This window comes from Mobula birostris, chromosome 4, assembly GCF_030028105.1.
Source record: "Mobula birostris isolate sMobBir1 chromosome 4, sMobBir1.hap1, whole genome shotgun sequence".
Taxonomy (NCBI): domain Eukaryota; kingdom Metazoa; phylum Chordata; class Chondrichthyes; order Myliobatiformes; family Myliobatidae; genus Mobula; species Mobula birostris.
In genome coordinates this window covers 209,313,619-209,338,845 of record NC_092373.1, presented here as the reverse complement: position 1 = coordinate 209,338,845, position 25,227 = coordinate 209,313,619, and the positions used below count along the sequence as shown (strand labels likewise).

The following is a 25,227-nucleotide window of genomic DNA, read 5'->3' as shown; positions in this document are numbered from 1 at the left end:
GAATCTTTATGGGTTGAGCTAAGAAATTGCTGGGGGAAAAGGCCTCCAAACAGCTGCAGTGATGTGGACTACAAATTACAACTGGAAATAGAAAAGGCTTGTCAGAAGGGCAGTGTTCTGATAATTGTGGGGGATTTTAACATGCGAGTGGATTGGGAAAATCAGGTCGGCACTAGATCTCAAGAGAGAGAATTTGTAGAATGTCTGCGAGATGGCTTTTTAGAACAGCTTGTTGTTGAGCCCACTAGGGGATCGGCTGTACTGGATTGGGTATTGCGTAAAGAACCGGAGGTGATTAGAGAGATTGAGGTGAAGGAACCCTTTGGAGGCAGTGATCATAACGTGACTGAGTTCACTGTGAAATTTGAAAAAGAGAAGCCGAAATCTGATGTGTTGGTATTTCAGTGGAGTAAAGGAAATTACAGTGGTATGAGAGAGGAACTGGCCAAAGTTGACTGGAAAGGGACACTGGCGGGAAAGACGGCAGAGCAGCAGTGGCTGGAGTTTATGCGAGAAGTGAGGAAGGTGCAAGACAGGTATATTCCAAAAAAGAAGAAATTTTCGAATGGAGAAAGGATGCCACCGTGGTTGACAAGAGAAGTCAAAGCCAAAGTTAAAGCAAAGGAGAGGGCATACAAGGAAGCAAAAATTAGTGGGAAGACAGAGGATTGGGAAGTTTTTAAAGCCTTACAAAAGGAAACTAAGAAGGTCATTAAGAAGGAAAAGATTAACTATGAAAGGAAGCTAGCAAATAATATCAAAGAGGATACTAAAAGCTTTTTCAAGTATATAAGGAGTAAAAGACAGGTCAGAGTAGATATAGGACCGATAGAAAATTATGCTGGAGAAAGTGCAATGGGAGATAAGGAGATTGCAGAGGAACTGAACAAGTATTTTGCATCAGTCTTCACTGAGGAAGACATCAGCAGTATACTGGACACTCAAGGGTGGCAGGGAAGAGAAGTGTGCACAGTCACAATTACGACAGAGAAAGTACTCAGGAAGCTGAATAGTCTAAAGGTAGATAAATCTCCCTGACCCGCGTGTTCTGAAGGAAGTAGCTGTGGAGATTGCGGAAGCATTAGCGATGATCTTTTAAAAGTCGATAGATTCTGGCATGGTTCTGGAGGACTGGAAGATTGCAAACGTCACCCCGCTATTTAAGAAGGGGGCAAGGAAGCAAAAAGGAAGTTATAGACCTGTTAGCTTGAATCCGTGGTTGGGAAGTTGTTGGAGTCGATTGTCAAGGATGAGTTTACAGAGTACCTGGAGGCATATGACAAGACAGGCAGAACTCAGCATGGATTCCTCAAAGGAAAATCCTGCCTGACAAACCTATTACAATTTTTTGATGAAATTCCCAGTAGGCTAGACAAGGGAGATGCAGTGGATGTGGTATATTTGGATTTTCAGAAGGCCTTTGACAAAGTGCCACACATGAGGCTACTTAACAAGATAAGAGCCTGTGGAATTACGGGAAAGTTACATACGTGGATAGAGCATTGGCTGATTGGCAGGAAACAGAGAGTGGGAATAAAGGGATCCTATTTTGGTTGGCTGCCGGTTACCAGTGGTGTTCCACAGGGGTCCGTGTTGGGGCCGCTTCTTTTTACACTGTACATCAACGATTTGGATTATGGAATAGATGGCTTTGTGGCTAAGTTTGCTGGTGATACGAAGATTGGTGGAGGGGCCGGTAGTGCTGAGGAAACGGAGAGTCTGCAGAGAGACTTGGATAGATTGGAAGAATGGGCAAAGAAGTGACAAATGAAGTACAATGTTGGAAAGTGTATGGTTCTGCACTTTGGCAGAAGAAATAAACAGGTAGACTATTATTTAAATGGGGAAAGAATTCAAAGTTCTGAGATGCAACGGGACTTGGGAGTCCTCGTACAGGATACCCTTAAGGTTAACCTCCAGGTTGAGTCGGTAGTGAAGAAGGCGAATGCAATGTTGGCATTCATTTCTAGAGAAATAAAGTATAGGAGCAGGGATGTGATGTTGAGGCTCTATAAGGAGCTGGTGAGACCTCACTTGGAGTACTGTGGGCAGTTTTGGTCTCCTTATTTAAGCAAGGATGTGCTGACGTTGGAGAGGGTACAGAGAAGATTCACTAGAATGATTCCAGGAATGAGGGGGTTAACATATGAGGAACATTTGTCTGCTCTTGGACTGTATTCCTTGGTGTTTAGAAGAATGAGGGGAAACCTCATAGAAACATTTCAAATGTTGAAGGGCGTGGACAGAGTGGATGTGGCAAAGTTGTTTCCCATGATGGGGGAGTCTAGTACGAGAGGGCATGACTTAAGGATTGAAGGGCACCCATTCAGAACAGAAATGCGAAGAAATTTTTTTAGTCAGAGGGTGGTGAATCTATGGAATTTGTTGCCACGGGCAGCAGTGGAGGCCAAGCCATTGGCTGTATTTAAGGCAGAGATTGATAGGTATCTGAGTAGCCAGGGCATCAAGGGTTATGGTGAGAAGGTGGGGGGAGTGGGACTAAATGGGAGAATGGATCAGCTCATGATAAAATGGCAGAGCAGACTCGATGGGCTGAATGGCAGACTTCTGCTCCTTTGGCTTATGGTCTTTGTCTTGTCTTATTATTATTATTATTATTATTATTCTGCGGCCTTGATCTCTCTCACCCAAATCAACTTCCCAGCTCTTTACTTCACCCCCACCCCTCTCCCGGTTTCACCTATCAGCTCATCTCCCCCCACATTCTGACTCCCTCCCTTCCTTTCCAGTCCTGAAGAAGGGTCTCAGTCTGAAACGCCGACTGTTCACCCCTCTCCATAGTTGCTGCCTGCCCCTCTGAGTTCCCCCAACACTTAGGTGTTGCATTGGAATTCCGACGTTCCCCTGGTTGATGGAACACGCATGCGCAGAGATGTGAGGCAATCCCAAATATCACGCATGCGCTCAGTAAAGGAGGGGGCTGAGAAGGATTGGCTGCAGGTAGGAGTGGGGCTCCGGGTGGGATTTATCACTGGCGTCTGAAACGCGATTGAAGGGCTAGTACTGTAACTTCCTGCCGAACTGGTCCTGCTCCACAGGACAGCGCCAGTTCTTTCCCTCTCTCTCAGCCCCACGGTCCGTACCCGGGCCCCGGGGAGCTTTCGACTGATGAGCGCTGAAGCCGACGCCATCTCTGCGACGCATGCGCATTGCTGGATCTTTCGGTGGCTGACAGATAAATTTCTCCTTCGTGGGGCTTTCTGGGTAAAGAGGCAGCCATGTGTGACTGTACCAGCGTTGACCCGTACAGTCAGAGGAAATTGGAGTGAGTGTATCTCCCAAACACTGCCAAGCTCCAGCTATATAAATCCAAGGATTAGTAACTAAAAACAAAAATATATTTCCTAGTTAATCTCGGATAAAAAATCTACCTTCCAGTCAGTAAAAATGCCAATTAGTGCTGTATGACAAAAAAATCCTCCCGTCAGACCTAGTTCTCTCTGTGTAAGTAACGATATGAAACTCCTTAGTCCTCGAGGACAAGTGACTTGTGGCTTTCACAGCACTAAAGTGCCACACTTCAATGAGAATTACTGTTGCTCTCCCCTTCATGTTCGTTGGCATTGCCATCAATGGATTCATCACTGTCAGTCAGCTGGGGGTGAGGATCCGAGTAATTAGAATATCTCCAGAATCATACATGTAGTAACAAGTGCTCTTTGTAGTGTTGTGGAACATGACCAGAACTTGAAATAATACCAAAGGACAGAGACAAATTGAATCAAGTCACAGGTTGATTGAATGCAGAAATAGCCCATTCTCATACAGTCAGAGAATTTATAACCATATAACCGTAAAACAATTACAGCACGGAAACAGGCCATCTCGGCCCTTCAAGTCCATGCCGAACTCTTACTCTCACCTAGTCCCACTGACCTGCACTCAGCCCATAACCCTCCATTCCCTCCCTGTCCATATATCTATCCAATTTAACTTTAAACGACAACATTGAACCTGCCTCAACCACTTCTGCTGGAAGCTCGTTCCACACAGCTACCACTCTCTGAGTAAAGAAGTTCCCCCTCGTGTTACCCCTAAACTTTGGCCCTTTAACTCTCATCTCATTTCCTCTTGTTTGAATCTCCCCCACTCTCAATGGAAAAAGCCTATCCACGTCAACTCTATCTATCCCCCTCATAATTTTAAATACCTCTATCAAGTCCCCTCTCAACTTTCTATGCTCCAAAGAATGAAGACCCAACTTGTTCAATCTTTCTCTGTAAATTAGGAGATGAAACCCAGGCAACATTTTAGTAAATCTCCTCTGTACTCTCTCAATTTTATTGACATCTTTCCTATAATTCGTTGACCAGAACTGTACACAATACTCCAAATTTGGCCTCACCAATGCCTTATACAATTTCAATGTTACATCCCAACTCCTATACTCAATGCTGTGATTTATAAAGGCCAGCAAACCAAAAGCTTTATTCACTACCCTATCCACATGAGATTCCACCTTCAGAGAACTATGCACCATTATTCCTAGATCCCTCTGTTCTACTGCATTCTTCAATGCCCTACCATTTACCATGTATGTCCTATTTTGATTAGTCCTACCAAAATGTGGCACCTCACATTTATCAGTATTAAACTCCATCTGCCATCTTTCAGCCCACTCTTCTAAGTGGTCTAAATCTCTCTGCAAGCTTTGAAAACCTATTTCATTATCCACAACTCCACCAGTTAGTATCATCTGCATACTTACTAATCCAATTTACCACCCCATCATCCAGATCATTAATATATATGACAAACAACATTGGACCCAGTGCAGATCCCTGAGGCACACCACTAGACACTGTCCTCCAATCTGACACATAGTTATCCACCACTACACTCTGGCGTCTCCCATCCAGCCACTGCTGAATCCATTTTACTACTTCAATATTAATGCCTAATGATTGAACCTTCCTAACTAACCTTCCGTGTGGAACCTTGTCAAAGGCCTTACTGAAGTCCATATAGACAACATCCACTGCTTTACCCTCGTCAACTTTCCTGGTAACCTCATCAAAAATTCAATAAGATTTGTCAAACATGACCTTCCACGCACAAATCCATGTTGACTGTTACTAATCAGACCCTGTCTATCCGGATAATTATATATACCATCTCTAAGAATACTTTCCATCAATTTACCCACCACTGACGTCAAACACACAGGCCGATTATTGCTAGGTTTACTCTTAGAACCCTTTTTAAACAATGGAACAACATGAGCCATACACCAATCCTCCGGCACCATCCCTGTTTCTAATGACATTTGAAATATTTCTGTCAGAGCCCCTGCTATTTCCGCACTAACTTCCCTCAAGGTCCTAGGGAATATCCTGTCAGGACCCGGAGACTTATCCACTTTCATATTCCTTAAAAGCGCCAGTACTTGCTCTTCTTTAATCATCATAGTTTCCATAACTACCCTTCTTGTTTCTCTCACCTTACACAATTCAATATCCTTCTCCTTAGTGAATATGGAAGAAAAGAAATTGTTCAAAATCTCCCCCATCTCTTTTGGCTCCACACACAGCTGTCCACTGTGATTCTCTAAGACCGTAAGACCATAAGACAAAGGAGCAGAGGTCGGCCATTTGGCCCATCAAGTCTGCTCCGCCATTTTTATCATGAGCTGATCCATTCTCCCATTTAGTCCCACTCCCCCGCCTTCTCACCATAACCATTGATGCCCTGGCTACTCAGATACCTATCAATCTCTGCCTTAAATACGCCCAATGACTTGGCCTCCACTGCTGCCTGTGGCAACAAATTCCATAGATTCACCACCCTCTGGCTAAAAAAATTTCTTCACATTTCTGTTCTGAATGGGCACCCTTCAATCCTTAAGTCATGTCCTCTCGTACTAGACTCCCCCATCATGGGAAACAACTTTGCCACATCCACGCCTTTCAACATTTGAAATGTTTCTATGAGGTCTCCCCTCATTCTTCTAAACTCCAAGGAATACAGTCCAAGAGCGGACAAACGTTCCTCGTATGTTAACCCTCTCATTCCCGGAATCATTCTAGTGAACCTTCTCTGTACCCTCTCCAACGTCAGCACATCCTTTCTTAAATAAGGAGACCAAAACCACCCACAGTACTCCAAGTGAGGTCTCACCAGTGCCTTATAGAGCCTCAACATCACATCCCTGCTCCTATACTGTATTCCTGTGGAAATGAATGCCAACATTGCATTCGCCTTCTTCACCACCGACTCAACCTGGAGGCTAAGGGACCAATTTTATCCCTCACTGTCCTTTTGCTATTAATATAACTGTAGAAACCCTTATTTTCACCTTGATGGTCAGTCAGGATGCGTGATCTGTGCCTTGTTAGACCATGAAGAGTTCGTATAGAAACAGAAATCAGGCCCTTAAGCCCACAATATTGTGCTGACTGCGTTCGAGAAACTGCCTAAAATTTCCCTACCATATAGCCCTCTATTTTTCTAAGCTCCATGTACCTATCTCAGAGACTCTTAAAAGGTCCTGTTGTATCTACCTCTCCCACCTTCGCAGTGCATGCCACGCTGTGTGAAAAACTTACCTCTGACATCCTCCTTGTATGTACTTCCAATCTGTGAAACATTCTTGTAGATCTCCTCTGCACTCTGTCTGCAGTATCCATATTGTTCCTGTATTGAGGTGACCAGAATTAAACACAGTACCAAAAGTGGGGTCTAACTAAGGCCTTATATATCTGTAACATTACCTCACAGCTTTCGAACTCAGTCTCATGGTTGACGAAGGGCTTCTTAACAGCAATGTCATCGTACACAGCAGCTCTGCATACACTATTGACACAGACCCCAAGATCTCGCTGATCCCCTACACTGCCAAGAGTCCCAACATTTATATTGTATTCTGTCTTCAAATCTGACCGACTGAAAGGAACCACTGGGTTGAACCCCATCTGCCACTTCTCAGCCCAGAACTGCATCCTATCAATGTCGCTCTCAACTCTGACAACCGTCCAGACTATCCACAAAACCCCCAAATTTTGTGTCATCGACAGACTTACTACCCCACCCTTCTACTTCCTCAACAAGGTCATTTGTAAAAATTACAAAGAGGAGGGGTCCCAGAACAGATCCCTGCAGAACACCACTGGCCACCGCCCTCCATGCGGAATACAAAGCATCTATATCTACTCTTTGTCTTCTGTTGGCAAGCCAATTCTGGATCCACAAAGCAAGGTCGCATTGGATCCTTGCCTCATTACTTTCTGAATGAGCCTCACTCAAAGCCATGTACACTACATCCAATGCTCTACCTTCATCAGTGTGTTTTGTTGCATCCTCAAAGAATTCAATCAGGTTCGTAACCATGACCTGCCCTGTACAAAGCCATGCTGACTATCCCCAATCAGATTATGTCTCTCCAAATGTTCATGTCCTGCCTCCCAGGATCTTCTCCAACAACTTGGCCACCACTGAAGCAAGACTCCGTAAGACCAGAAGACTATAAGATTTAGGAGCAGAAGTAGGCCATTCGGCCTTTCACGTCTGCTCCGCCATTCCGTCATGGGTAGATCCAATTCTTCCAGTCATCCCCACTCCCCTGCTTTCAACCCATACCCTTTGATGCCTTGGTTAATCCAGAACCTATCTATCTCTGCCTTAAGTACACCCAGTGACTTGGTCTTCACAGCCACTCGTGGCAACATATTCCACAGATTTTACCACCTAAAGTAATTTCTCCACATCTCATTTCTGAAAGTATACCTTTCAGTCATGCCCTCTTGTTCTAGAATCCCCCACCTGGGGAAATAACTTTGTCATATCTAATCTATTCAGGCCTTTTAATGCATCAATGAGATCCCCTCTCATTCAAGAGCTGCCAGACGTTCCTCATACGGAAACCCGTTCATTTCTGGAATCATTCTCATGAATCTACTCTGAACCCTCTCCAATGTCAGTATATCCTCTCTAAAATAAGGAGCCCAAAACCGCACACAATACTTCAAGTGTGGTCTCACGAGTGCCTTATAGAGCCTCAACATCACATCCCTGCTCTTATATTCTATACCTCGAGAAATGAATGCCAATGTTGCATTCGCTTTCTTCACAACAGACTAAACCTGGAGATTAACCTTTAAGGTATCCTGCACAAGGACTCCCACATCCCTTTGCATTTCTGCATTTTGAATTCTCTCCCCATCTAAATATTAGTCTGCCCGTTTATTTTTTCCACCAAAATGCATGACCATACTCTTTCCAACATTGTATTTCATTTGCCACTTCTTTGCCCATTCTCCTAAACTATCTAAGTCTCTCTGCAGGCTCTTTGTTTCCTCAACACTACGCACTCTTTCACCTTTCTTTGTATCATCGGCAAATTTAGCCACAAATCCATTAATACCATAGTCTAAATCATTGATATAGATCATAAAAAGCAGTGGTCCCAACACCGACTGCTGTGGAACTCCACTGGTAATGGGCAGCCAGTGAGAATAGGATCACTTTATCTCTGTTTTCTGCTGACCATCCAATGCTCCACCCACTCAAACAACTTCCCTAGAATTCCATGGGCTCTTATTTTGCCAAGCAGCCTCATGTGTGGCACCTTGTCAAAGGTCTTCTGAAAATCCAAGTACACCACATCTACTGCATCTCTTTTGTCTATCCTGCTTGTAATTTCCTCAAAGAATTTCAGTAGGTTTGTCAGGCATGATTTTCCTTTCAGGAAACCATGCTGGCTTTGGCCTATCTTGACATGTGCCTCTAGGTGCCCTTTAATATCATGGGTAGCAGTCACCAACAGGATCAACAAACTCATTCGTAAGGCCAGTGATGTTGTGGGGATGGAACTGGACTCTCTCACGGTGGTGTCTGAAAAGAGGATGCTGTCTAAGTTGCATGCCATCTTGGTCAATGTCTCCCATCCACTACACAATGTACTGGGTGGGCACAGGAGTACATTCAGCCAGAGACTCATTCCACCGAGATGCAACACAGAGCATCATAGGAGGTCATTCCTGCCTGTGGCCATCAAACTTTACAACTCCTCCCTTGGAAGGTCAGACACCCTGAGCCAATGGGCTGGTCCTGGACTTACTTCCTGGCATAATTTGCATATTACTATTTAACTATGGTTTTATTACTATTTAATTATTTATGGTGCAACTGTAACGAAAACCAATTTCCCCCAGGATCAATAAAGTATGACTATGACTAACAATCAATTCCAACAACTGCCAACCACTGAAGTCATCCTAAGTGGTCTATAGTTTCCTTTCTGCTGCCTCCCACCCTTTTTCAATTGTGAAATAACATTTGCAATTTTCCAGTCATTCAGTACAGTGCCAAAATCTATTGATTCTTGAAAGATCATTGTTAATGGTTCCGCAGTCTCTCCAGCTACTTCCTTCAGAACCCGAGGGTGCATTCCATCAGGTCCAGGAAACATATCCACCCTCAGACCCTTAAGCTTCCTGAGCACCTTCTCAGTCGTAATTTTCACTGCATAAACTTCATTTCCCTGACACTCTTGAATGTCCAGTATACTGCAGACATCTTCCACTGTGAAGGTGCATCTCTCATTACAATATCTCCAGTCTCATTTTGTATTGGTGCTATACCTACCCTTGACTCTGTTTTACCCCTTATATACTTAATAAAGCTTTCAGTATCTTCTTTGATATTAGTCACTAGCTTCCTCTCATAATTCAACTGTTCCTTCCGAATGACCACCTTAGTTGCCTTCTGCAAGTTTTTAAAAGCTCCCCAATCCTCTATCTTCCCACTAGCTTTTGCTTCCGTGTATGCCCTCTCTTTTGCTTTTACTTTGGCTCTGACTTCACTTGTCAGCCATGGTAGTGTCCTTCTTCCTTTTGAAAATTTCTTCTTATTTGGAATATACCTGTCTTGCACTTCCCTCATTTTTCACACAAACTCCAGGCATTGCTACTCTGCTGTTCTTCCTGCTAGTGTCTCTTTCCAGTCAACTTTGGCCAGTTCCCCTCTCATGCCATTGTAATTTCCTTTATTCCGCTGAAATACCAACGCATTGGATTTTATTTTTTTCCTCTCAAATTTCAATGTGAACTCGATCATATTGTGATCACTGTTCCCTCAGGGTTCCTTAACCTTAAACTCTCTTATCACCTCTGGATCATTGCACAGCCAAACCCCTAGTGGGCCCAACAAGCTGATCTAAAAAGCCATCCCTTAGACATTCTACAAATTCTCTCTCTTGACGTCCAGTACTGGCCTGGTTTTCCCAATCCATTTTCATGTTCAAATCCCCAACGATTATCATGGCGTTACCTTTCTAACATGCCTTTTCTGCCTCCTGCTGTAGTTTGTAATCCACATCCTGCTGCTGTTTAGAGGCCTGAATACAGCTGCCATTAGGGTCCTTTTACCCTTACCATTTCTTAACTCAATCCGTGGAGACTCTCCACCTTCCAATCCTATGTCATCTCTCTCCAATGATTTAATATGGTTTCTTATAGACAGAGCCACACCATCCCCTCTGTCGACTAAGCTATCTTTCCGATGCACCATATATCCTTGGACGTTCAGCTCACAATGGCAGCCATCCTTTTGCCCAGTTTCAGAGATGGCCACAATGTCATATTGGTCAATCTCTAAGTGAATTTCAAGGTCATCCATTTTATTCCTTATGCTACGTGCATTCAATTACAACACTCTCAGTCCAGGATATGTTGCTTTCTGTTTTAACTGCACCAGGCCACTATTGCCCTGTAACTCATGCCACTGGCTTTAATTAAGCCTCATCTCCTGCCTGTTCTTTCTATGATCTCTGTTGCATGCTATCTTTGATTTATTTCTGTTTTCCCCTTCCTCAGCCCTATCACTCTGGTTCCCATCCCCCAGCCAAATTAGTTTAAACCCTCCCTAACAGCTGTATTAAATGTGCCCTCTCGGATATTGAACCTATTAGGGTTCAGGTGTAACCCATCCTTTTTGTACAGGTCATACCTCCCCCAGAAGAGGCCCCAGTGATCCAGGAATCTGAACCCCTGCCCCCTACACCAGTCTCTCAGCCACGCATAATACGCCTGATTATGTTATTCTTACACTCGTTAGCTCGTGGCACAGGCAGCAATCCTGAACTTGATACCCTTGAGGTCCTGCCTTTCAGCTTACTACCTAACTCCCTGACTCTCCTCAGGACCTCCTCCCTTTTTCCACCTATGTCATTTATACCAACGTGTACCAACACTTATGGCTGGTTGCCATTGCCCTTCACAATACTCTGCACCCGATCCGAGACATCCCGTACCCTGGCACCTGGGAGGCAGCACACCATGCAGGTATCTCTATCAGGCTGACAGAACCTCCTGTCTGCTCCCCTCACTATTCTAAACCCTAACACTACTGAATTCCTCATCTTCCTCTTTCCCTTCTGCACCACGGAACCAGGCTCAGTGCCAGAGACCTGATCGCCGTGGTCGTCCTCTGTCAGGTCACCCCCCCAACAGCATCCAAAACGGGATAATGATTACTGAGGGGGATGGCCACAGGGGTACTCTCTACTCACTGGTCGATAATTTCCTGGGCTACTTCTATGCCCTTTCCTGAACAAGGGAACAATGTCTTCCAATCCTCTGGTACATCTACCTTCCTGATTGATAATACAAAGATCATTGCCAGAGGCTCAACAGTCTCCTGCCTCGCTTCCCACAGTAGCCTGGGATACATCTCAACCTGAGTTCCTCCAACTTGTGATGCCAGAGCTCACATTGAGAGCAGCATGAAAAATTATGAAAGGGGTAGATAAGATAGAAGTATGAAAGTTGTTTCCACTAGGAGGTGAGACTAGAACTAGGGGACATTGCCTCAAGATTCGGGGCATTTAGGATGGAGATGAGGAGGAACTGCTTTTCCCAGAGGGTGGTGAATCTGTGGATTTCTCTATCCAGTAAATGTATTTGAGACAAGGTTGGATAGATTTTCGTATAGTAGGGGAATTAAGGATTATGGGGAAAAAGGCAAGTAGGTGGAGATGGGTCCATGGCCAGATCAGACATGATCTTATTCAATGGCGGAGCAGGCTCGACGGGCCATGTTTTCACCACAGACTAAAATCTCACCTGAAATATTGTCCTTCACCTACTGATGTCTTTTGAAAATATTTTTACAGGTTTGAAATGGCAGAACACTTGTGTATGGGAATCTCGAACACAAAAACTTAGCCGTTTTGCTGTCTCTGTCTGGATATTTAAGGAATCAGCAAATATTTTCCTTGTGATACCAACACATCTGTTGTTGATCCTTAGAGATGAAGAACTATCTCATCACAGCTGGTAATGTATTTTGTGCCTGAAATGAAGTTTTCTGTTGTAACTCAGTGAAATTCATTGGAACCAGGGTGCTGAGAACACAGCAGAATTTGTTCACTGGAGATCAGTTCTTCAACTGCATTGATTGTACAAGGGATTCAAACATCTGACTATCTGAATTGCCAGAGAATTGATCACAGTGAGATATCATTCTCCTTCTCTCAGTGTGGGAAGAGATTCACTCACAGCCGACCTGCAGACACACCAGTGAGTTCACAGCGGGGAGAGGCCATTCACCCGCTCTGTGTATGGGGGGAGAACTACTCAGTCATCCAGTCTGAAGATACATCAGCAAGTTCACACCTGTGAGAGGACATTTCTCAGACTGTGGGAAGGCACTCTCACACTCAACCAAGCTGCAGAGACGCCAGCGAGTTCACACTGTGGCATGGTCATTCACCTCCTCTTCGTTTAGTCATCTCAACTGAACAACATCAGCCAGTTCACACTGAGAAGATGCTGTTCACCTGCTCAGACTGTGGGAAGGAGTTCACTCAGTCATCTCAATTGAAGGTACATCAGCGAGTTCACACTGGGGAGAGGCCATTCACCTGCTCAGACTGTGGGAAGGGATTCACTCGGTCATCTCATCTACTGAGACACCAGCTGGTTCACACTGGGGAGAAACCATTCATCTGTTCAGACTGTGGGAAGGCATTCATTCGGTCATCTCAACTACAGGAACATCAGAAAATTCACACTGGGGAGAAACTGTTCAGCTGCTCTGAATGTGGGAAGGGATTCACTCGGTCATCTGACTTGAAGATACATCAGCGAGTTCACACTGGGGAGAGTCCGTTCACCTGCTCTGAATGTGGAAAAGGTTTCACACACTCATCCAAACTACAGAGGCACTGGCTGGTTCACACTGGGGAGAGGCCATTCACCTGCTCTGAATGTGGGAAGGGATTCACTCAGTTGTCCAAACTACAGACACACTGGCTGGTTCACACTGGGGAGAAACCGTTCACCTGCTCAGTCTGTGAGAAAGGATTCACTCGGTCATCTCAACTGAAGGAACATCAGCGAATTCACACCGGGGAGAAACCGTTCACTTGTTCGGACTGTGGTAAGGAATTCAGTCGTTCAACTCAGCTGAACCTACATCAGCGAGTTCACACTGGGGAGAAACCGTTCAGCTGCTCCGAATGTGGGAAGCGATTCACTCGGTCATCTGACTTGAAAATACATCGGCGAGTTCACACTGGGGAGAGGCCATTCACCTGCTCGGACTGTGGAAAGCAATTTATTCGGTCATCTGAACTGAACACACATCAGTGCTTTCACACTGGCGAGAAACCGTTCATATGCTCAGACTGTGGGAAAAGATTCAGTTTGTCATTTCGTCTACTGAGACACCAGTTACTTCACACTGGGGAGAAACCGTTCATCTGCTCAGACTGTGGGAAGGAATTCACTCGATCATCTGGCTTGAAAGTGCACCGGCGAGTTCACACTGGAGAGAGGCCATTCATCTGCTCAGACTGTGGGAAGGAGTTTGCTGGGTCATCAGACTTGAAAATACATCTGCGAGTTCACATTGGGGAGAGGCCGTTCACCTGCTCTGTATGTGGGAAGGAATTCACTCACTCATCCACCCTACAGAGACACCAGCTGGTTCACACTGGGGAGAGGCCATTCACCTGCTCTGAATGTGGGAAGGGATTCACTCAGTCATCCAACCTTTTGTCACACCAGCGAATCCACACTGGGGAGAGGCCGTTCACCTGCTCAGATTGTGGGAAGGCATTCACTCACTCATCCACCCTACAGAGACACCGGCTGGTTCACACTGGGGAGAGGCCGTTCACCTGTTCTGAATGTGGGAAGGGATTCACTCGGTCGTCCAAGCTACAGAGACACCAGTTGGTTCACACTGGGGAGAAGCCGTTCACCTGCTCAGACTGTGGGAAGGGATTCACTTTGTCATCTGACCTGAAGCTACATCAGCGAGTTCACACTGGGGACAGACCGTCAGAATGTAAGATACAGCAGCAGAATGAGGCCCTTTACCCCATCGAGACTGTTCCATCATTTCATCATGGCTGATCCAAATTTCACCAATCTCCTGTCTTGTCACTGTATCCCTTCGTGCCCAGATCAATCAAGAATCTATGTACCTCTCCCTTAACTGTACGTAAAGAATTGGCCTCCACAGCTGCCTGTGACAAACAATTCCACAGATTCACCAATCTCCATCTAAAGAAGTTGCTCCTCATCTCCATTCTAAAAGGACACCCCTCTATTCTGATGCTCTGCTTCCTGGTAATAGAGTTGTCCACCACAGGAAGCATCCTTTCCACATCCATTCAATCAGCCCTTTCACAATTTGATAAGCTTCAGTGAGATCAGCCCTAATTCTTCTGGTGAATAAAGGCTCAGGACCATCAAACGCTCTTCATATGACAAGCCATTCAATCGTGGAATCTTTTTTCTGAACCCACATTGAACCCTCTCCAGTTTCAGCACATTCTTTCCGAGATAAGGGGCCCAGACCTGTTCACAATACTCCAAGTGAGGCCTCACCAGTGATTATAAACTTTCCAAATTACATCCTTTCTCATATACTGTAGACATCTGGAAATGAAGGCTAACATTTCAGTTGCCTTCCTCACACAAGACTCAACATGCAAATTAACCTTTAGGGATCCTAACCATGGACTCCCCATGTACCTTTGTGCCTCAGTTGTTTTGTATTTTCTCTCCATTTAGAAGAAAAAGTCAACACTTTCATTTCTTCTACCAAAGTGCCTGAACATACACTTCCCAGCACGGTATTCCACCTGCTATTTCTTTGGCCATTCTTCAAATCTAGAACATAGAACATAGAATAGTACAGCACAGTACAGGCCCTTTGGCCCACAATGTTGTGCCAACCCTCAAACCCTGCCTCCCATATAACCCCCCACCTTAAATTCCTCCATATACCTGTCTAGTAGTCTCTTAAACTTCACTAGTGTATCTGCCTCCACCACTGACTCAGGCAGTGCATTCCACGCACCAACCACTCTCTGAGTAAAAAACCTTTCTGTAATATCCCCCTTGAACTTCCCACCCCTTACCTTAAAGCCATGTCTTCTTGTATTGAGCAGTGGTGCCCTGGGAAGAGGCGTTGGCTATCCACTCTATCTATTCTTATTATTATCTTATACACCTCTATCATGTCTCCTCTCATCCTCCTTCTCTCCAAAGAGTAAAGCCCTAGCTCCCTTAATCTCTGATCATAATGCATACTCTCTAAACCAGGCAACATCCTGGTAAATCTCCTCTGTACCCTTTCCAATGCTTCCACATCCTTCCTATAGTGAGGTGACCAGAACTGGACACAGTACTCCAAATCTGTCTGAATCTTTCTGAAGCCTGTCTACTTATAACTGCCTGCCCCTCCTCATGTCTTCGTATCATCTGCAAACTTTGTAACAAAGCCATCAATTCTGTCAACCAAATTATTGGAATATAATATAAAAATTACCAGTCCAAACGCTAACTCCTGAGGAACACCACGAGTCACTGGCTGCCAACCAGAAAGAGCTTCCTTTATTTCACTCTTTGGCTCCTATCAAACGGCTACTGCTTAATCCATGCTAGAGTCTGTAATACCATGGGCTCATAGCTTGTTAAGCAGCCTCATGTATAGCACCTTGTCAAAGGCCTCCTTAAAATCCAGGTACACAACATCAACCGATTGTTCTTTTTCTGTCCTTCAGGTTGCTTTTTCAGTGAATACCACCAAGAGTTTCACTTGTGGAAACCAATTGTCCTTTGTCTATTCTGCTTGTTACTTCTTCAAACAATGCCAACAGATTTGTCAGGCAAGATTATCCCTTGAGGAAGCAGTGCTGAGTATGGCCTCTGGTCAGTGGTTGAGGATTAAGGGCAGCAGCTTGCTGCAATTTTGTGTTGGAGCTCTGAGCAGTGGCCAGTCAACATTTGGGTTTCAGTCTGGAAGTAGAACTTAAAGTTGGGCAGGAGCAAGTGGAGCAGCCAATGTCAGAGTGAATAGAGTTGGAGTGGTGATTTTGAGGTTTTAGCTCTCAGTGATGAGAGCCTTCAGTCAGGGAAGGTATAATTAAGCTAAAGGTGAATTTTTTGCCCCCTTCTTCACAGTTCCTCAGTGAGAACAGTAGAGATTTCAGGTGGGGTAGTGGAAAGCTCCTCTTGAGGGATGTGGGAAGGCAGAGACACCTCCAGTGTCCCTGATGGCAACACCTTCGAGAATTGGATCCAGCTGCAGCTTCTAACAATCTGCATTAAGAGGCTGGAACTGAATGAACACCAGATCATTCTGGAGGCTTCAGGGCTGATAGGATATATAGAGAGGTAGTTGGACCCAAAGTACAGGACACAGGAAACTGGGAGACAGTCAGGGAATCGAAGGGGTTAAACAGCCATTGCAGAGTACCCCAGTGGTCATCCCCTTAACAACTGGGGTATCATTCTGGATACTGTTGCAGGTGGGGTGGGGAGGGGCCCAGCAGAGGAAAGTCACAGCCATTGGGTCTCTCGCTCTGTTACTCAGGAGGGAAGACACAGCCATTGGGTCTCTCGCTCTGTCACTCAGGAGGGAAGTCACAGCCATTGGGTCTCTCGCTCTGTCACTCAGGAGGGAAGACACAGCTATTGGGTCTCTCACTCTGTCACTCAGGAGGGAAGATACAGCCATTGGGTCTCTCGCTCTGTCACTCAGGAGGGAAGAGCAGAGAAGAGTCGAGCTGTGTGATCAGCCATACATTAGTTAAGGAAACAGACTGGATGTTCTGTGGGTGAGAACGAGATTTCAGGATGGTATGTCTCCTCCTGTGTGCTTGGGTCTGGTACATCTCTGGTCGAGTGTTTAGCATTCTTAAGGAAGGTGAACAGTGGAAGTTGTGGTCCATGTGGGCAATGATATGGGTTGGTGGAGTAACGAGGTTCAGCAGAGGGGGTGCAGGGAGTGAGGTGCTAAGTTCAAGGGCAGCACATCCAGGGTTGTGATCCCAGGGTTGCTACCTGTGCCACATACTGTACCAGAAACAGGAAGATTATACAATTTAACACATGGCTATGGAGTTGGTGCAGTTGGGAGGGCATAAGATTTTCAGATTATTTGAGCCAGTGAGGATTGTGGTGTATGCAGGAGTGTAAGTGTGTTAGAGGAGAGGGGACATTGTTGATGGAGGGTAAGTGGTCAGGCAGGTCTCTCACACACACAAACACATGCAGTGGAGTGTGAGGGAGGGGAGTGAGAATGGAAAAGGGGAATGAGGAGGATGGCGTTAGGGCTCCTTCACAGACTCACGCAATGCTCCCCCTCTGGAATTGGGTCCCATTCCCTACCCCAGGCTGGGGGTTTGCATTGAGTTGCCTTGCCAACAAGAAATGGAATTGTTCGATAGCATCTGGTTAACACAGTTTGATTATAAATTTATGTTGAACTTGTGCGTTGAAATGTAATTTTTGTAAAACATGTATTGATGAGAAATGGTCTCAGTGAAGGTCTGAGAGCAGAAAATGAACCGGTGTTCAGCCCCACTGCTCTGTGCCATACAAGAACCCCTGTCTGAGTCTGTCCCATCTGTCTGTGCTTGACATGTTTCACTCTAAAGTTTCCTCTTTCTGTGCCTGTCCCAGTGTCTTTTATTTTCCTTCTCAACTCCTTTCTCCTGCTTTCTCCCCAAGACCTTTGACGCCTTTAATAATCAAACTCTTCTTTAAATATACCCATCCATGGCAGTGAATTCCACAACATCACCACTTGCTGGCTAAAGAGATTTCTCCTCATCATTCTAAATGAATGCACTCTAGTATTTGAAATTTTGACTCGGGGAGTATAATGATGCCAACTATCAACTCTATCTATGTCTATCATAATCTTGTCAAGCTTTATCAGGTCGCTCTGAACCTCCTACATTCCAGAGAAACCTATCTACGTTTGTCCGAACTCTCCTTAGACAGTAACTCATGCCTCCAATCCAGAGAACATCCCAGTGAACCTCTTCTGCACCCTCTGCAGTGTATCACAATGATAGTGGGGAAAAGGGAAAACAGAGGCAAGGGAGAGGAGATGGCCAAAGTTGATTGGAATGGGACACTAGCAGGATAACAGCATGGCAGCAGTGGTTCGAGTTTCTGGGCCAATGCAAAAGGCACAGAATAAAAATATCCCAAAGACGAGGAAGTATTCTAAAGGGAGGATGAGGCAATTGTGGCTGACGAGGGAAGTCAAAGACAGCATAAGAACAAAAGGGAGAACTGCTGAGGGAGAGGACCTTGAAATATAGAAACATAGAAAACCTGCAGTACAATACAGGCCCTTTGGCCCACAAAGCTGTGCTGAACATGTCCCTACCTAGAACTACCAAGGCTTTACCCGTAGCCCTCTCTGGTGCGACAAGCTATGATGATGACCCATAGCCCGCTGTTTTTCTATGCTCCATGTAGCCATCCAGGAGTCTCTTAAAAGACCCTATCATTTCCGCCTCCACTGCTGCCAGCAGCCCATTCCACGCGCTCACCACACTCTTCGTAAAAAAACTTACCCCTGACATCTCCTCTGTACCTACTTCCAAGCACCTTAAAACTATGCCCTCTTGTGCCAGCCATTTCAGCCCTGGGGAAAATCCTCCAACTATCCACCTGACCTCTGCGCAACTCCAGTGGCAGCCAGACCGATAGCACTGAGGTTGGCTCTGAGGCTCAGAAGGGAGGGGAGGAGTCTAATCCCTGAATAATCTGATATGTTTCAATCAAATCCCCTCTCATCCTTCTAAATTCCAGTGTGTACAAGCCGAGTTGCTCCAATCTTTCAACATATGACAGTCCCGCCATCCTGGGAATTAACCTTGTCAACCTATGCTGCACTCCCTCAATAGCAAGAATGTCCTTTCTCAAATTTGGAGACCTAAACTGCACACAATATTCCAGGTGTGGTCTCACCAGGGCCCTGTACAACTGCAGAAGGACCTCTTTGCTCCTATACTCAATTCCCCTTGTTATGAAGGCCAATATGCCATTAGTTTTCGTCACTGCCTGCTATACCTGAATACTTACTTTCAGTGACTGATGAACAAGGACACCTAGATCTCGTTGTACTTCCCCTTTTCCTAACTTGACACCATTCAGAAAGTAATCTGCCTTCCTGTTCTTGCCACCAAAGTGGATAACCTCACATTTATCCACATTAAACTGCATCTGCCCACTCACCCAACCTGTCCAAGTCATCCTGTATTATCTCAACATCCTCCCCACATTTCACACTGCCACCCAGCTTTGTGTCATCTGCAAATTTGCTAATGTTACTTTTACACCGCTGCCGAATGAGTGGAGGAGATGGGGTTGGGGGCAGGGTTTCAAGTTCTTGAATCATTGGAACCTTTACTGGGGAAGGGCTGATGGGGATGGTTTACACCTGAACTGGAGAGGAACAAATATCCTGGGGGGTGGGGGGAGGTATGGTGATGCTATTGAGCAGGGTTTAAACTAGACTTGCAGGAGGCTGGAAAACGAAGTGAAGAGGCAGCATGCAGGGAGCTTGTGAGGAAGAATAGGGAGATGACAGAACAAAGGTGCACTCAGCCTGATGGTTTGAGTTGTGTCTATTTTAATGCGAGAAGTATCATAGACAACGCGGATGAACTTAGTGCGTGGATCAATACGTGGAACCGTGACATTACTGTTACATACCTCATGGATATCTTGTGACTGTCTTATGAGCATGATGTAATGGTCTTGCGGAGGTCACATGATGACCTGTTCTCAACAGGTATATAAAGGACGCAGTTAGATTTCAGTTTAGTTTCGTGTTAGTTACTCTGTATTGCTGCATATTCATCTTATGATGCAGTTTCATTTTAAAGTGGAGTTCTACTTTCTATTGTAAGTAGTACTGGAGAGTGAAGACCTTACCAAAGTACAGGAATTCGCCGAGTCGAGTAAAGTTGATATTATTTGGCGGTTTTGGAGAGGATCGACCTTTATTGAATCTTCATTCAAGAAACAGTGACCTGCATGAGATAACCCCTGCTAAAGTAGGAAGGATTGTGTAGTGTCTATTCTCCAGAGGAAAAGGTCAGTTCCTTCAAACCGTTTAACTTCCGTCGTGAATCCTGCGGACAAGGCAAGTTACGGTTGGGATCAGCAGTAACGTCACGTCTTCGAGGAATTCTTTACTTCAGGAAAGTCTCTCCTAATAGAGTGTATATATCTCTTGGACTTTCAAATTTACCATTCAAAGAACTGAGTTCGAATTTACCACTTTAAGAACTGTTTTCGCATTTGCCCTTTTAAGAACTGTTCCAGGGATACCGCATAGCAGTTAACTTCCGGCTAAGTTAGTTGTTTAAATACCTTTCGCTATTTTTGAGCAGAGTTTAATGGAGGTACCTCTTCCAATAGATGCTGTCTGGCCTGCTGCGTTCACCAGCAATTTTTATGTGTGTTGCTTGAAATTCCAGCATCTGCAGATTTCCTCGTGTTTTCAATTCTATATTCATTGTTGCCGGTCACGTGACATAATTTGGCGGCTCGCCCAGATTTGCTCCAATTTTGAGTTTAGGTGCTTGTTTAATTCTCAATCTGATTTGGAGAAGGGAAATACCCAATTCTTTTGTTTGATTGGTCTGTGAGTGGTATTCAGCAGCAATGAATATTGACGACTTTATGGAATCGCTAGACCTGGAGTTTTTAGTGAAGGCGAGAAAGGGTGATGTATTCGAGATTGCTAGAAGGTTGGATCTTAAAGGAATTACGAAGGTCACAACAAAGCCCGTAATTCAGAGAAAAATCGCGGAACATTATATAAGTTTGGGAAAGTTTGATGATGAGGTGTTAGGGAGGTTTCCAATGCGTACACTGGAAATGCAGTTACATCTTGAACAGATAAAGTTTGAACGATTTAAAGCGGAAATGGCTGAAAGAGAGGCAAATAAACTAAGGGAATTTAAAGAAAGAGAAGCTGATAACCAGATGAAATTTGAGCTAGAAATGGAGAAATTAAGGATGGAAAATCAGTCTTCTGGTTCCAGGAAACAGTTTGTTGCTAGTCAAGAGGTTATTTTGTCTCCTCCATTTAATGAAACAGAAGTGGAAACATCTTTCCAACATTTTGATACTATTGCCCTGAGCTTAGGGTGGCCGAAAGATAGATGGTCAGTGATGATACAAAGTGTAATTAGAGGCAAGGCACAACAAGTTTATACAGCTTTAACTGCTGAGCAAGCACTTGATTATGATATTGTGAAGCAGCATATACTGAAAGCGTATGAACTGGTTCCAGTAGCTTACAGAGAAAGATTCAGAAATTTGAAGAAATCTGTGGAAAAAAACTTACATGCAATTTGCCTACGAGAAATCTGTGTGTTTTGAGAGATGGGTTTCCTCTAAAAATGTGAGTGGGGAGTATAATAAATTAAAAGAGTTAATTTTACTGGAGGAATTTAAAAGGAGCGTTCCTGTTGAAGTGAGGACACACTTAAATGAGAGGGACACTGCTACATTGCAGGAGACTGCTATATTAGCTGATGAGTATGCTTTAATTCATAAGAGTAAGTTTTCTCCAGATAGAACTTTTAAAAGGAAAATTAGCACAGAGAGTCAAGGTAAACCCGAAATTAAATCTGAAGTTAGTGAGAAAGGTAAGGATGAAGGGAGACATGTGAAGGAAAGACATTTTGGTCCTATTTGTAATTAGTGTAAGAGACCTGGACATGTAATAGCTAACTGTTTTCGATTGAAAAATAAAGAGAAGGAAGCTGTCCCAGATGCTTGTGTGCAGCATATTGAAACACCTGTAAATTCACAGAGTTCGATATATACAAATGAAGTTTTGTCAGAGTCTGACCAAGTTAAGAGGGGACATGAACATTTTATAACGGAGGGATTTGTATCCTTGAAAGGGGGATCCAATCCAATACCAATAAGAATTCTTAGAGATACTGGAGCTTCTCAATCACTAATATTAGACAGTGTGCTGAAGTTTAATGATGAGTTTGACATTGTTGAGGTAAACTATATAAGAGGAGTTGGGAGTGCCCTTATGCCAGTACGTTTGTATAAAGTAAACTTAAGGTCAGGGTTAGTTACGGGACCTGTTAAAGTAGGACTACAACCCAGTTTACCAGCGAATGATGTTTCTTTATTGTTAAGGAATGACTTAGCAGGTGGACAAGTTTTTTCCTGAAGTGCATTTGACAATAAAGCCTCTTTCTGAGGAACCACAGAGGGATTCTAACACAGATTCTTCCTGTGTTGTAACCCGAGCTATGGCTAAAAAGATTGATGTGCAGGATGGGTCAGTTACCCATGACTGTTCAACTCGGGATTCGAATTTTGAGGATGTGTCAGAAACTTCCTTACCTTCATTATTTGATCAAGATTATTGGAGTAAGTCTGACCAAGAAAATTTGTCTTTATCTCGGAAGGAGATAATCGCAGAGTGGAGTAGAGACGCTGAGATCATCAAATTAAAGGAAGAAGCTCTTCCAGATCATGAAATTGAGAAGGTGCCAGTAGGGTATTATTTTGAAAAGGGAGTATTAATGAGGAAGTGGAGATCACCTACAATTCCTGCAAGTGAGGAATGGGAAGTTAATCACCAGGTAGTAGTTCCTAAAGTTTATCAAAATGAGATTTTAACTATGGCTCATAGTATGCCTTTGGGTGGTCATCAAGGTGTAAAGAAAACTATGAACAAGGTATTTAGACATTTATATTGGCCTAGTTTAAGAAAAGATGTGGCGACATTTTGCAGGACATGTATACTTGTCAAATTGTGGGTAAACCTAATCAAGTTACTCCAGTGGCCCCACTGCAACTGATTCCAGCATTTGGTGAGCCGTTTTCCAAAATTATTACAGATTGTATAGGCCCATTGCCAAAAACTAAAACTGGACATCAATATTTGCTGACTGTTATGTGCACAGCGTGTAGGTTTCCAGAGGCAGTACCTCTTAGGAATATAACAGCCAAAACTGTGACAAAGGCGCTTCTAAAATTCTTTAATTATTTTGGGTTCCCTAAGGAAATACAATCAGATCAAGGTAGTAATTTTATGTCTGGATTGTTTCAGCAGATAGTTTATAACCTGGGAGCAAAACAGATTACCTCATCTGCATATCATCCAGAATCACAAGGAGCTTTGGAGAGATTCCATTCTACCCTTAGAACTATGATTAGGACGTACTGTGTGGAAAATGAAAAGGACTGGGATGAAGGCGTACATTTACTACTTTTTGCAGTACGGGAGGCAGTGCATGAATCACTAGGTTTTAGTCCTTTTGAACTTGTGTTTTGGCATAGAATTTGAGGATCTTTGGCCTTGTTGAAAGAACAGTGGATTAATAAAGAGGTACACACTAATTTGCTGGATTATGTTTTAAAATTCAAAGAAAGATTACATAAAGTTTGCAGTTTAGCCAAGGAAAGTTTAAAATTGGCTCAGGAGAAAATGAAGACTTGGTATGATAAGGAAGCTAGAATGAGGTAATTTAAGCCTGGAGATAAGGTGTTGGTTCTTTTCCCGGTGCAAACGAACCTGTTACGAGCAAAATTTCATGGTCCTTATGAGATTAAATCTAAAGTAAATCATTTTAGATTACGTGATAAAAACCACAGACTGAAGAAAGGCAACACAGCTGTGTCATATAAATAATAAAACCGTATTATGAGAAACAGGCTGCTACTATGACTGTTGTGGTCAATAATAATAATGAGTTTGATCCCACTGGGAACTTAATGGATGATTCATCTGAAACTCATTTTAAACCCAACATTATTTCTGCCAGATTACCAAACTCAACAATTCTGGAAAATATTGATGAGAAATTAGCTCATTTACAGCCAGAACACAGAGTACAGAAGAAACAGTTATTTTTTAAATTTAGGGATTTATTTCCAGACGTTCTTAAAAGAACCACAGTAGCTTCACATGATGTCGATGTTGGAGATGCAAAACCCATAAAACAACATCCATATCGGATGAACAGGGAAAAATGTGAACTTGCTGGACAAGAAATTAAGTGTATGTTAGAGAATAATATTATTAGACCTTCTAATTCGAATTGGAGTTCACCGTGTGTTATGGTACTAAGCCAGACAATAGTATTCGGTTTTGTACAGATTACAGGAAGGTGAATGCTGTGACTAAAACTGATGCATATCCAATCTATAGGGTAGATGAATGTGTGGATAAAGTTGGACAAGCAAAGTTCCTTACAAAGATTGTTTTGTGAAACGGTTAATGGTGTGTTCCATTGATGGACAGAGGTAGAGAGATTTCCGCGTTTGAAACCCCATTCGGGTTATATGAATATAATGTTCTTCCATTTGGGATGATGAATGCACCAGGTACTCTCCAGTGGATGATTAATAGTGTGATTCATGGGTTAAAAGATACATATGCCTGTACTGATGATTTAGTTACAAGAAATAATATGTGGAAAGCACATATTACCGCGGTGGAGAAACTGAAAGACTTTCAAAAGCTAACTTAACTATTAACTTAGCTAAAAGTGAATTTGGTCATGCCACAGTGACCTACCTTGGTTATGTTGTGGTTCAAGGAAAATTAGCTCCTTTTCAGGCAAAAGTTCAGGCAATTTTAGAAGTACCCACACCAACTGGTAAGAAAACTCTCAGAAGATTCTTGGTAAACACGAGGAATTCTGCAGATGCTGGAAATTAAAGCAACACACATCAAAGTTGCTGGTGAATGCAGCAGGCCAGGCAGCATCTCTAGGAAGAAGTACAGTCGACTTTTTGGGCCGAGACCAGCTCGAAACGTCGGCTGTACCTCTTCCTAGAGATGCTGTCTGGCCTGCTGCGTTCACCAGCAACTTTGAAGAAGATTTCTTGGGTATGGTAGGATATTACCGAAAATTTTTTAAGACTTTTGAGAATATTGTTCTTCCATTAACTAACCTCT

At 43.9% G+C, this 25,227-nt stretch overlaps 2 protein-coding genes across 2 annotated transcripts in view; one reads left to right on the top strand and one right to left on the bottom strand.

Annotated features, from left to right (window-relative positions):
- Positions 1-25,227, bottom strand: part of LOC140196934 (uncharacterized) — a 62,717-nt gene that overhangs the window by 15,445 nt on the left and 22,045 nt on the right.
- On the top strand, positions 2,938-19,768 carry LOC140196922 (uncharacterized). Its single transcript, XM_072256866.1, has 2 exons — positions 2,938-2,961; positions 12,131-19,768. The coding sequence occupies exon 2, from the start codon at positions 12,786-12,788 to the stop codon at positions 14,376-14,378; it is 1,593 nt and encodes a 530-aa protein (XP_072112967.1). The 5' UTR covers positions 2,938-2,961; positions 12,131-12,785; the 3' UTR covers positions 14,379-19,768.

Bases quoted from the DNA above. Each gene is read 5' to 3' on its own strand.
- LOC140196922 (XM_072256866.1), top strand. From the start codon at position 12,786: ATGCTGTTCACCTGCTCAGACTGTGGGAAGGAGTTCACTCAGTCATCT.